The sequence below is a fragment of the Hyperoodon ampullatus genome, assembly GCF_949752795.1.
Source record: "Hyperoodon ampullatus genome assembly, chromosome: 2".
Lineage (NCBI taxonomy): Eukaryota > Metazoa > Chordata > Mammalia > Artiodactyla > Ziphiidae > Hyperoodon > Hyperoodon ampullatus.
Genome location: NC_136915.1, coordinates 53,743,405 through 53,758,242, shown reverse-complemented (window position 1 = coordinate 53,758,242; position 14,838 = coordinate 53,743,405). Strand labels below are relative to the sequence as shown.

The following is a 14,838-nucleotide window of genomic DNA, read 5'->3' as shown; positions in this document are numbered from 1 at the left end:
TCTTTTAAGGAGAATTCCATTTAACAGAGTAGTCAGGCAGAAACTGCACACTAGGTTCTCACAAATACTAAGGCATAACATACCCAAGACTCAGCAATACTGCAATTTTTTATATTCATACTATTTAAGTTTTATAACCCATTTCTTCTAAGAAAAATTAATCACTGTTAATTTTTATAGGGAGGAATATTTTCACTATTATTTTTAATCAGCCACCTTTTGCCTTTGGTCTTTCAAACAGCTTTTTAAAGTGGTACTAAGTATTTATATATGAATCACCTCTCAATGGCTGTGCTATTATGCTTTCTATTTTTATCTCTCTCAGTGTCTGAGATAAACCCAAAGCCTCTCAAAAATATCTGCTTTGACAAAAATTGAATTCAGTCCCCATATCGGGACGGGAGAGAACTGAGGAATGGGATGTGGGAGGGAGAATTACCGGTTAATAAATTTTACCTGCTAAATCACTGAAATTCAAAAATATCGAGAGTGGCAATATCATGGCTAATGTTCAAAAATTGGCTAACGTTAAACATTTCCAGTGAATTATAATCATGAGGGGTTATTCAAAGTTCAACATAAATCAAAACACCAGAAAATATCCACTTGCGATGTTTAACTTATAAGGTCAAATGAAGGTAAAATCCACATAGTTACAAATGTATTTCAAGCTTTTTGGTAGAAATTAAAAATTACAGATTGTCGGACTACCTAATAATTGCTTCATTACTGAACATTATCCCACAACAAATTACTTGCACTAATTTAGGACTCAAATTTGTAATTATTTTTGTTTAAAGCAATAAACACTAGCTTTTACAAAGTGCATATAAGCAAACTATATTAATTTTTAATACTTACTAAACTTTCATATAAGCATTGAAAATGAGATAGTATCTAGCAGCTTGTCTTTAAGATATGAAATTGTTCTGCAAGCTGAAAAAACAGGAAGATCTGCTGCAATAAATTTATTACAGGGACTCACTGTAATAAAATACCCACGGAAATACCACTCATAAGTAAAGAAGCAGCATGTGTGGTGGTTAAAAGCCTAGATTCTGGCAGCTGACTGCTTGAGTTCAGACTCTATTTCTGCCATATATACTACTAGCTGTGTGAATTTGGATGAGTTACTTAACCTCTCTGTGCCTCAGGTTCCTCACTTCTAAAATGAGGATAATGATAGTACATATTTCATATGGTTCTTGTGAGGAAAACATTAAGTAATTAGAACAGTGCCTAGCAAGCAACAGACACTCACTATATGTTAGCTATTATTATTGGATTTGTATTAATTATTTGGATTAATATTAGGATTAGTATCAATATGAGCATTAGTGATATTCCAAGGAATAGAGACATTACACATAAATAATGGGGAATCAAGACAAAGATAACTAGGGCACAGTATGTAATCATACATAGAAACTGGCAAAAAAACTATACTATAAAAACTTATAACCAAATTTCTGAAGAGTTCTATATTGCTTAGAAACAGAGTACACAATTAAGCCATAATATTCATGCTTTTGACAAACTATGCACATCGCTGTTTTCTATGACATGATCTTATAAGGCATGACGTTACAGTGACCAAGGACTCTTCTAATATGGTATACTTACAGGGCCAGATTTTAATGAGCCATGACATGAAGCAATGCCTAGGCACAGTTGAGACTAACAAATATCCTACCTCCTTTCAAATCACAGCCAAAAAAGCTACAATCACTTCACCCTAAAACTTAATGAGGAGACTAACAACCTGAATCATATTTACTAAGTCTTCCCTGTTGCTTTCTCCTCTTCCTTTGTCCCAATTTATTTAAAATGCCTTTCATGAAAATGAATTGCCACACATTCCTCTTTGGCCATATGACTGAGCTGCAGAACTGTATATCAGATTCAGCTCTTTCATTGCAGGTACAAAGACTTGCTTATTTTCTCTGCTCAACTACACAATTTCCATCACTGGTGAATCACTGAATCCCCTATCCAGACTGCCATCCCATCGTTCTGTGGCCAATTCAAGATCCTTTATGTTCTCACTCATCTCTTCCTAAAGCTTGGCTCAATTTACATAAAAAGCAAATTTCTGGCCAATAATCCACAAATGGGTAATTCACATATGGCTCATCAAGAGTTGGCTGCATTTTAGAACGTAATTTTACAATTAAATATAGACTTCACTAAACATCTACTAATTAAAAGCATCTACTTATTAATTTTCCTAATCTAGTAAAAAATTGATAGAACACAAACATATTGTAGTATGGCTCCATCTTTGAGGACAATATCAAGATTTTCTGTGTTTATTTTCTAAATTAGATTATTACTAATAATACATTTCCATAATAATCTAACATTTCCCACTTCTTTACATGTTAATTTACTTAAACCATAATAATCCTTTGAGCTAAACATTATTATCCCCTTTTTATAGATGTAGAAATTGTAAAAGCACCTACAAAATATATATTGTATATAATTTTGTCAGGCTCTTGACAGAGTTCTTATTTTTCTAGAGAAAAACTCAGTAGTGAGAAAAGTGGTTAACTGAAATTAAAATACCACAGTAAATTTTCAATCTCTTCAATACTGCTAATACAGGTCCTTTATAACCTGGAAACTCTCCCACTATACTAAAATCTTTTCACTGTGGCTAAGATGTTTCTAGAGCATTTCTTATACAAACTATTCTAAGCTTGGGGGTGAGCGTGAATCTCTGCATCAGCCCTATTCAGCCCTATTCAGCTGAATAATAAATTCATACAAGAAGCATCAAATTCAATAATAACCAGGAACGTGGCCTTTCATGGCTTCTGCTAAAACTTCACCTGGCCTTGCAAAAAATATTTCTGAACTTTAGAATTTACTACCTAATTACAACAAGAGATGGTATAACCAATTAATTAACTTGCCCAAAACCAAATTTTAAATTGTGTTTACGTGTCATCTAAATGTCACAGGGATAACAGTTCTACATACCACTGACAAATGGTGAAAACGTGCTGTGTACAACTGTAAGTGTATTTAAGATTGACTTAAGAAAAACATTCAGTTTAAGACTGAATGTTTTTTCTTCCAAGGTTTAGTTGCAGAAATAAATAAGCTGAGCCCTTTAATGTGAATCAAAGTAGCATTTAGAAAATGAAGTTTTTTTCTATCAGTTCTCCAATAAGCACAAAAGCAAGAAGAATATCTAACACTTCTTTTGCAGCAAAATTACTTCATATAATTTGTGCAGAAATAAACTTCAGTATGTGATGGTGATTGTGAGGAAGATGGGATAGGGGGACATCTAGAATTTTACAAATAAAAATAAGATCCAAAAACAACCAAAGGTATGTTACAATGCATATATATATTTTTTTTAAGTGTAAAACTCAGAACTGATAAAGGAATTTTTCTCTTAAGCAGGGATTACATTGTTAAAGACTATCAAGTTTTTCTTTCCATCTTTTACTGAACTTTTTGTTTTTCTTTTTAATTTCTGAAGCACTTCTCTAACATGTGCAATATTCAAAATATAAAACTTGCAGATAATGTTTTTTTAAGAGGGCAAGAGCAATCATTATGATATATTTATAAGAATGCAAAAACATATAGATTCCAATGATAATGAAAATGTAGCTGAATATCTAAAACCACATCTGAAAAGTGTTTTCTAAACTAAATCCCAATTATCAACATGTTAACAAAAAATCCCATTGAATATGTTCATTTAGTCCCAATTAATTTTGGCTAACCTAAACTTTATTCAATCATTCTGCAAATATTTATCAATCACCTACCATGTGCTAGGTAATAGAGCAACACTGGAGAGGAAAAAAAAAGTATCAATACGTGCCATTTGCTTTATATTTATATGCCCTAATAATTAACGAATATATAAACTTCCAGAATCTTACAGTATTAATATTTCTTGAAAAAGATATTTCCCAAAATATGCATTTTTTGGAATCAACAACTCATAATTCAATAATACTCCAAAGAGAACTTCCAATAACGAAGAGGGTTATCTGGCACAGAAATATGCCAGCAAAAATAAAATAGATGTAATCTATTTCAGTAATCTTAAAGCACACTGCCAAAATATGGAATTTAATGTTCTTACATAATGCTCAAAGTATTTTTCTTTCAATCTATTCCTGATTGCCTTATTAAAAAAAATTGATTTTTATATCACTTGGCATTTTATGTGCTTTGATAGAGTACATTTTGCTTTATTAAACCACAATGTCTTTAGGCAGCACTAATGTATTAAAATATGCATCTTAAAAGTGAAGAGATTTCTTGCCAACAGTTTTAATTCCCCATGATAGTCAGATGGTCTAAAAATACTTTAACTGGTAAACTGGTATAACATATAGATGTCTTACTGTGGCCTTTCACAGTAAGACACCCCCAAACCAAATGCATCAGTAACTTTACCGTAGTTATAACTGGGGTACATATAAATACATAAATATTACATGTTCTATATTAAATATAAATATAAACTTCACCAAGAACATTTCTACTCAGTTACACTCATTGCGACTAATAGGTAAGCAAAACTATAAAAACCTTCATGTGAAGGGAAGGGAGAAGAGAGTGACAATTGGGAATGACTGCTAATATGTATGGGGTTTCTTTTTGGGGTGATGAAGATGTTCTTAAATTAGACTGTGGTGATGGTTGCACAACTCCAAATATACTAAAAACAACCGAACTGTATGCTTTAAATGGGTGAACTTTATGGTATGTGAAATATATCTCAATAAAGCTGGAGGAAAAAATCCTCCATATAAAAAAATTCATCAAGTTCCAGTCTCTAAAAGCATCCATGGGTATAAAACTATTCCTTCCCTTATGCCCACTTATTACATCATCTATCATTTTATTCACTAAGGGAGCTATCAATTGTAATGGTAACAATGGAAATTATAACACCCCACCTTTGGACAGTAGCATTATACATCAAATAATTCAGTTTTGCCTAAGTCAGTGGACGCCTTAAACAATTACTACTTCATATAACTTTAATACAAACTAATTGCTCCAAAAAGCTCTGCATAAGTTCTTATACCTGGTAATCCAAAATGCTGAATCCCAAGCCTTTATGATCTTTTACTAGTTCAACAATCTTGACTTCAGGAGACCACAGCGCTAATTCCCCATCATCATCTTCTTCAGTATTGACATCTATATTGTGGTCAGCCTGAAATACCAAAGAACATAAATTCTTCAATACACTGTCCTTTCAAGTTTGAAAAGAATCAACGTATCAGGAATCTCATAGCTTCTTCTCAAAATGAGGATACTCTTTGGCATGCATAGTTTTTCTTTTTAATCTTTTTAAAAGGGGCATGCACTGGGGCACATATACTTTAGTACAAAACCTTCATGAAAATTCAAGCACTTAAAAAAACAGGTTGTTCATATAGTATTTTTTTTTTTACGTTAAAGTGTCTGTTTCATTCAAAGTATTAACACTGACCTCTTATACTAAAATGAGTTGTCATCCCAGTAGAAGCATAAAAGGAAAAATATGCAATTTAAGAAGATATGAAAACATCACACAAAATCAAAGCTTTTAAGATATTTAAGTAGCAATACCTGAATTCATAATTACAGTGAGAGACAGAGAGAAAGACACCAACACAGAGGCCAGGACAGGACAGAGAGATACCACTTCTGTTGGCTCCTAGTTTTCAAGAAAAACTTTACTAGAAAAATAAGGTGAAAAAAAATCCAAGTCTTTGGGAATCATGTAAGTCTAAAAACAGGTAAAAATCAGAGTTGAAATAATGAAAACCTGAACTTGGAGGAAGGAGGTCAACACAAGTACTCAGTACACAGATCCTCAGCTGCTTTCCCTGACTCCACATCCGCACATCCCCGATTCCAAGCTCCCTCCTTTCAGGGAAAAGAGTCACTGACACATGGAATTCTAGGAAGCCAAATGACAGACGGTCAATGAGTCGACTACGCAGAAGGAGAATAGCTGCTCCAACCTTCTGCTTTTATACTATTTATAGTATTGGATTATATTCATGTGATTTATCTTCCCCAAATACTCTGAACTTCTATCTGAGGCTCAAGAATTATCTTCTTTTTCTTTGTGGCCCTAGCAATTAACAAAATGCCTGGCTTCTAGGCTAGAATGGTGTGGGCTGTCATAGAGTTTACCATGGTTATCCCCTCAACCCACAACAGTGCGCGGCTTATAGTAGGCGCTCCATAAATGTCTGTTCAATACATAATGAATCAATCACCCATCTTTGAGTGGCCTTCCCTTGAAACTCTTTTTAAATAAAGCTATAGACTAAATAATAGTCTTTAAGAAGTCTACTTCTAAAAACTTTGAATGATCTTAGTAAATAAAATGGAAGTAAATAAAATAAAATGATGTACTTCCTATGAATATAATTTTGAGTGACCTGTATAAGAAAATCCATTTAACGGAATCAAAGCTGGTAGATATGGCAGGCAGAGGGACCCCTCTATTATGGAAGACTAAGGCACCCTAGCTAATACAAAAACATCTTAAAATTAGGGCTGGACCAGATCTCAAACTGTCCCTGCAGGACATGGTGGATTAAATCTAAACATGGGAACGATTTCTTGGTTCTTGAATTACAGAACTTGAAATTAGTGGGAACATTCTGGATCAATAAACATCTGTTTATATCAGTCTGATGTGAGGAACTGATAGATTTAAAAAGAAAACACTTATACTTTCCAATAAAAAGTAAAGTTACAATGGTAATACAATACGATTGATGTTTTACTGAGGCATTTAATACCTTTACTGATTAATAAGCATTAGAATTTTGTCTGAGCTGCTTAACAATATAGGGTCTAAGAACCTAACATCGTATTGAGATAAATGAAAAAAAAGAGACAGAAAAGAGAGCCAGGATTTTAAGAAACCACATATAATTTTAAAACCCAAGTTTATAGAAATTTCAAGGCATCCAACATATATAAGATATTATACTCCAACCAGAAATATATCACTTTGATACAATCAATTCTGCATAACTCCTGTATTTACAGAATAGAAAGCAATCAACTAATGGGCAGCAAGGATGACATTGAGCATAATTCAAAGCTGTTGTTTACCCATTGTGGTAAAGTATGACAGATGGGAGCACAGAGTCAGCAAGCGGAGTTGGTGATTTACACACCCTGTAAGATTAGATTAATGGCATTTTTATCAATAGAGGTAAGCTATCACCCACATTTAATTTTAGTAAAGATTGCAAGAATCATAAAAGTGTGGCATTTGAGTCCCTTCCTTGAAACATGTTTACCAAAGATAAGCATTAAAAAAAATTATCAATCAACAATCAATAATTTACTAAGCATTTTGTATATGTGCACTAAAGAATAAAAACACCAAGAGATACAAAATAATTCTAAGATTTGGTCTCTGCCCACAGGAGCTGACAGTCTTCTTGAAAAAACAAACTTAATATACACTAAAGTATCTGTGACTCCAGGACAGTGCTACGCTCTTGTATTTTAGGAAATCACAAAAAAGGACAGGTGGACAGGAGGAGTTGAGAACAGCCATAGCTAATTTTTACTGAGCACTGTCCTTATGCAAGGCATTGTGCTAAGAACTTTGCACACATTACTTCATTTCCTTCTCTCACCACAGATGAGGTAAGTACAATAAGTATCTTCCTTTTTCAGAAGAAGAAGATCAACAGAAAGTCAAGTTATTTGCTCAATCATTCAAATCATTAAGTGGTAAAGGCAACATTAGGGTCTATGTATCTTGAAAATCAGACCGTAGGTAGGCAAAAGGGAAGGCCCTGTGTATCAAAACTGGTGTTAATGGAATTATAATCTAAAAGAGTCTGGAAAGGGGAAAAGTGACATAAAAGTTACAAAAACATAATTTGGAAAAGCATGTGCTTAAAACTGTTTTCATAATTACAATGCTCTTTAAAAAAAAAAAAAAACTACCAGGAGTACAGAAAGTGTTATTTTATTCTCTGACCTTCTGAAGGCTTTTACAGAAATTTTTAGACTCATTTCAAAATTGGTCATAGATCTTCGTATTTTTAAAGCTCTGAAAAAGTGAAGCCCATTAGATATTCAATACTTACCAACATCTTAAACTTGTTAAGATGATCTGAGTTGAACTGGGAGCCAAAAGTAAGGAGCTCAGGTAATTACTAAAAAAAGGTTTTCTAAAATCTAAGTGCATGCACATTAATGTTACCAACCTTTCAAGTTACCAAAAAAAGAGTAAAGTTTCATGACATTAAAGAAAAGTAACAATTTGAAAAGCTATGCATTGTTGCCTTTGAGAGCTACTGTTGTCAAACAAAAGAGGAAGGTTTTTCCCTCCCCCTTCATATCACAGTACACTCCCGGGACATCCCTGATGAAGGGGCATGCCTATGGGAACCACAGTGCGAGTATTCATTTAGTACCTCCATTTCAGGAAGAGAGGTGTCAGTGGTCCTTGGTTCATCTACAGAGGCTTCATCATCAAACAACCGTCGACAGCAAACCAAGGTAAAGGGGGGCGGCACTTCTTTAAGAAAGGAGACTGCTTCTCGGCGAGATTTCCCATAGAGCTGCACTCCATTGACCTAGAAAGATAAGGGATAAGTCAGAATTGAGGAGGCCCCAAATGAAAAAAAACAAAAATCTCTTGCTTACGTCAATCTATCAAAGTGAAAACAGGATAATCGTTTTATTTTCCCTGTAAACAAAGGGCCTTAATCATTTTAGTAGTAGAAAAAAACCAGAAATCCCTACAATTTATAAAAATTAAGGCTAAAGTTTTACTGAACTTGGGTGAATAAAGTATAAAATGTGCTCAGAGTACAACTATTACTGGGTATGTGATTTGCCTAATTTTTCACACCTCCCTGCTTTCTCCTTTCTATACTACAATGTTGTTTTTTGTTTGTTTTTTTGTTTTTGTTTTTTTTTGTGTGGTGGTACATGGGCCTCTCACTGTTGTGGCCTCTCCCGTTGCAGAGCACAGGCTCCAGACGCGCAGGCTCAGCAGCCATGGCTCACGGGCCCAGCCGCTCCGCGGCATGTGGGATCTTCCCGGACCGGGGCACGAAACCATGTCCCCTGCATCGGCAGGCGGACTCTCAACCACTGCGCCACCAGGGAAGCCCCATATACTACAATGTTGTATTCTCTCATCTACTCCCCATCTCTCCTTAAACACACTAAATATCAATGATAGCCTTCTTAAGACCGCTTCCTTTTGCTTTTCAATTTGTAAGCATATCAATAGAGATATTAACACTAATTTTTAAGGCTGTTAAAAACTGCTCAACTTACAATGTGTAGGTAACAAAATGTAGGATACTTGGCCGTCAAAATTTAGCATCAGTTCACAATTTTCTTTCACATCCCATAAACTCTTAATACCATCCTAGAAAAATCACCTCTGTAGAAAAGAAATACACATAACTTTGCCTCAGGTCCATTCTTACGTACTCTGCTGACACAGCCATCGAGTGTAAGAAGTGTGTCAGATTTTCAAATTGTTTTTTACAAGGGTCCCACATGTTTAGAAGAACAAAAAGATAATCAACTATTCCTTATTAATGATTAATGCTTATCACCAAGAGATTATCTATATTTCATATTATATATAGTGCATAGTAACAATTCTTTGCACCAAAGATGATTTAGAAACATGTCTATTCTAATTTTTTATATATATGACTTTAGCTCAAGGAGCTCTCTCATCTGTCTGCCACTCCCAAAAAGCTGAGGCATAAACACAATCCAGGCAACATATAATCTTTTCACATCTGACTCCTACCTTCCTGGCAGGGTTCAGCAGCATTATTAGTTTTAAAAGTATTTCTGGTCTGGCCTTAATTTCTGACAGGTGCAGTGCTAATGTCCAGATAACTGGCAGGGTTGACTTTCCTGGGAGGAACGTTTCCACTAAATCTGTCAAAATTGCTCAGAGAATAAGAGCACAGTGGGTTTTTGGAAGCATCCCATCAACAGTGGTCTGAGCCCAGAGTCATTCATCCCTTGGAACCACTCTCACCTGTAACATACCCAGCACTTAGCCATCAGACCAGACATAATCTCCCTGCCTTTTAATTATTTACAAAGAAATCACCACATAGTAAAGAGGTCCACATGTGTTTCAGGGAGCTAGTCCTAAAAAGTAAACATTGTCTCCCAGGACTTTATGACTGAGGAAGGGGTCCAGAGGATAGCAAGTTCAGCAGCACATGAAAGGTTTTTCCTGGAAGAACTGCAAGTCAATCTTCACACAAAAATGGGGAGGGAGGTACTTGCCACTGGTCACACCATGTCCATGGTGCCAACCAGTGCCATGAGCACAGAAAGTTCTAAAATCAACCAAATGGGGAGTAACATACTGAAAATAAAGCAAGCGGATAGATACAATCAAAGCAGGAATGCTACTCATGCACAAGTATTTTAGCTTGTGTTTCACATTACTTCAACAAATTTGAAAATCACTTTTCAGGTTTTTATCTTGGTGTACATTTAAATATTTATTTAGCTCATTATTTATTCATTTGAATTGTCTCCAATTATTATAGCAATGCCTGGTAGTCCTCCTCACCACTCTATATGGCTAAAGGGATTGGTCACATTTCCCATTAGCAACTCCTATCTAAGGGGATTTATGGCTGCTGTAAATAGCTGCTCTGGGCTGAGACTTGGCACAATGTTCTAACCCTGAAGCATATTTGTGTTCCTAGTTTTAAGCTCTAAGGAGTACATTAGACAGACAGACAGACAGACACATACACACACACACACACACACACACACACACACGTACAGTTCAGGAGTTTATTTGGCTAACTTTACAGAGACTTTTTAATTTCTGTATTCAGTTGCTCAGAAGCAGCCAATTTTTTTAACATCTTTATTGGAATAAAATTGCTTTACATTGTTGTGTTAGTTTCTGCTGTATAACAAAGTGAATCAGCTATGCATATACATATATCCCCATATCCCCTCCCTCTTGCATCTCCCTCCCTCCCTCCCTACGCCACCCTTCTAGGTGGTCACAAAGCACCATGCTGATCTTCCTGTGCTATGCGGATGGAAGAAGCCAATTTTTATTTTAGAGTTCACAATATTTTTCTAGACTCTTCAAACCTCTTAAGTACTGTCAAGACTCAATTATTCAGACTTTGTGACTAGAAAACTCGCACATGTATTCATCTGCAGAGTACATAATACTGGACAAGTATTGTCCCACTACTTCGTTCGATCCCCATTCAATCCTATCCTATAAAGATGGTTTATGTCTTTTCACGGTGGTCATGTTGCCAGTATCTCACAGTGAGATAATGTATAAAGCATTATCTTTACATGGACAATATTCCATTAGATCCTCACAAACATAGAGTGAAGTAGGAATTTATTGATGAAGAAAATGATTCTCAAAAAAACTGACATGCTAGGACATACGGTTCAGCTGCGGCAAACTCAGAACCAAAAGCAGCTCTCTGACTTGTAAACCTGTGCTTCTTTCCCTATCCCAAGTTCTTTCACTAGAAATCTATACTTGTGAATTCAACCAGTCTTCATGCTACCTCATTACATCACACATTCTATTACAAGGGAGAAGGCCCATGGAATTCCAATCTCAGCTAAGGCACAAAGGACTCAGTTGATGGCTGAGATCACATACACTTACTCTACTCAGATCCAGCCAACATTTCTTTATCACCTACCAGGTACTAGTAGTGAATTATACTTAATGCTACTGAGCTGTAGACTAAAAATGCTTTAAATGATACAGTTTATGTTATGTTTATTTACCACAAAAAAGTAAACTAAACTGGTTTTTACTCATATTTCCATATCTCTCAAATACATATATCTCATTTCTCAATACCTAATAACTACATATTATGGCAATGTTTTCCAAATGGTCTCCAATCTGCAGATTATCGTGTGTGGCACCACAAAGTTATGTCATATACTCTGCAAATCAGAAGAGAAAGACATGATTCAGCACCAAAAAACCCAGAAGTGACAGCGTAAATTCTAGGGCATTAATCCACAATAAGCATCCCAATATCATTACTTGAACACCTCTAAAAATAAGCCATTTACTACATCTTAAAACAGGACCTGGCCTCTCATGCTTATGACAAAATTTGCCAATAGTCACAGCACTTTTCTCTCCGACCTCAAAATTCAACTCGGAATTCTCAACATACTCCTCCAGGTGACTGAACACTACTTAAAAAACCCAACAAGAAACCTATTTGCTATTCTTGCCATCCCACTTTAAGCAAATACAAATTTTAGAAAGAAATCTCTACTTCAAGGCCAATGGGATTCTAATCTTGGCTAAAGCAACTAGGTTGACTCTATTAAACCCAACCTAGGACTTCCTGTGGATCTAACACTTGAGAGAACCCTCTTCTACACAGCCTTCTCAAAGTTTGACCATTTCCCATATCTTTTTTAGAAGCTTAGAAAGTAGTGTGATGTACTGAAAAACCAGTGAAATGGGAGTTAGAAAACATGAACTAAAGTCATCACTCTACCAGTGTATAAAGTTAAGGGAAATCAATGCCTTGTTTTCTTATCTGTAAAATTAAGGGTTGTTGCTTGGTTTGTCTGCTGTGTTGGCTATAGAACTTTCCAATCTAACAAAATCTCTCAAAGCAGTCATGTCACAGCAGAAGTGCTCTAGAAGTGCTCTGACTGAAGAGAGGCTGAGAAGCCTGAGTGAGCCCAGGAGAGGCTGCCATCATGGCGGGGAGGGAGTCCCAAGGAGACAACCTGAAGCTAGTCAGTAACACATAAGCCTGAGGTTATCCAGCTCTAATCCTTATTAGAAATAATCAACAAAACCTGCAAATAAATGTGACTACATGTTCCAAACCAGGGGTTAGATTCTTAAAAAGAATTTTGAAAAAAAAAAGTATGCTATCAAACTAAAACAGGACATTAGCTTCTTTCTTAGTTAATCATTTAAATAAGCACTCAAAAGGACATCTCAGGAGTCCCAAAAGATGAGGAAAATGAACTGAAAGTATGTTATCTACTTCACTTACCATTACATAAATTGTTAGTATTTTTCTTCATCTTTATTTTTCCCAGCTTTACTGAAATATAATTGACATATAACATGTAAAAGTTTAAGGTGTACACTGTGATGATTTGATATATATATTGTGAAATCATTACCACAATGAGGTTAGTTAACACATCTATCACCTCACATAGTTAGCATATTTTGTGTGTGTGTGTGTGTCTGTTTATGTGTGTGGTAAGAACACTTAAGATCTACTCTTTCAGCATCTTTCAAGTACACAACACAGTTTTGTTAAGTATAGTCACTAATTATTTGCCAATCTAAGTAGCTCACATTACATTGGTATTGATGATGTAACTGTGGATTTCTGGTGAGAACACATTCTCCTACAACTTAAAAATTCCTGCCCTGTGTCTTTTTCCCCTCAAAAATTTTACCTCAAGAAGCTCATCTTCTGGCTGTAGGAGGTTCAGTGTATCAAGAGGACCACCTGGAGCAATCGAAGAGATATAATGGTGCCCATCAAAGGAATCCACCTCCATGCCAAGCCTCAGAGTGTGAATGGGCAGCAGCTGCAACAAAACACAGACCAGTAATATAAACATGACAAGGACACATCTGGCTGTTAATCCTCTATCAAGTACTTTTTTGACACAGAAGCCCCATCCCCTGAATCAGATCACCAAAATCCCAAAAGAGACAATAAGGGGAAAACTAGCCTCAAGTAAAACATGAAGTCATTTGTCATCTTGTTCTCACTCTTGTCCTCTCAGATTCCTTGGGAATGGAGAGACAGGCGTACAAAGTCTCCAGTTCTAAGCTCCAAACTTCCTATGGTTCCCAGTATGTATTCTGTGTTTCACTTTTCTGCAGGGCTTCCCATCTCTCAGGACAACTAGCTCCTTTATATTACCTAAGTTCCACTCACACTTCAATACTAAAGCAGTATCACTTCCAGGAAGCCCTTCCAGATATCTGAGCTAATCCGCTTCCATCTGGGGTCCAAGATCACGCTGTACACATGTCCATCACAGCTCACAATACACTGCTTTTAAAATTCCTATTTTCTGGGCTTCCCTGGTGGTGCAGCGGTTGAGAGTCCGCCTGCCAATGCAGGGGACACGGGTTCGTGCCCCGGTCCAGGAGGATCCCACATGCCACGGAGTGGCTGGGCCCGTGAGCCATGGCCACTGGGCCTGCGCGTCCAGAGCCTGTGCTCCGCAACGGGAGAGGCCACAACAGTGAGAGTCCCGCGTACCGCAAAAAAAAAAAAAAAAAAAATCCTATTTTCTTAACTGCCCCCCCACTGCTTGAGGGTATCTTTTCTCTCTATAACCTCAGGCCCTAGAATAGTACCAGGCATCTGAACATGGGCTCATTACATGTTACCTGAACTAATCCATGAAAGATGGTAACTCTCTCAAGATGTCTTTTTCCATCTCACCAGCTTAAGAGAGAACAATTTCTGATTTGGGGGAGGTATGGGTGTGTAATAAGGAAGGCAATCATTATTCCACTATAGGATTGGTTCTGTTGACTTAGAAGGATTCATATGGGTTCAGATATGAGCCAAGCATTAAGAAATTCCAGCCAATGTCAAGGTAAAAAGATGAGTGTCTTAGTGTTGTTGGCTCTAAAGGTCAAAGGCATTCACCAAACTCCATTCCCCTGACTTTCAAAATTGGAACTAATGATTTCTCATTGTGGATATATAAACTCAAACATGGCAAATGGTACTACAATAGTCTGTTTATCCAAAATACCAGGCCCACCTCTAACTGTATATTTGCTAAGGAGAAAACCCTACACAA

At 36.2% G+C, this 14,838-nt stretch overlaps 1 protein-coding gene across 1 annotated transcript in view; it reads right to left on the bottom strand.

Moving 5' to 3' along the window:
• Positions 1-14,838, bottom strand: part of PATJ (PATJ crumbs cell polarity complex component) — a gene marked incomplete at its 3' end in the record, with an annotated part of 366,093 nt that overhangs the window by 286,328 nt on the left and 64,927 nt on the right. The window contains exons 15-17 of the mRNA XM_079698741.1: positions 13,465-13,599; positions 8,433-8,594; positions 5,069-5,200 (exon numbers count right to left, since the gene is read on the bottom strand). Of these exons, the coding sequence (XP_079554867.1) occupies positions 5,069-5,200; positions 8,433-8,594; positions 13,465-13,599 (429 nt within the window). The remainder of the gene's footprint in view (positions 1-5,068; positions 5,201-8,432; positions 8,595-13,464; positions 13,600-14,838) is intronic.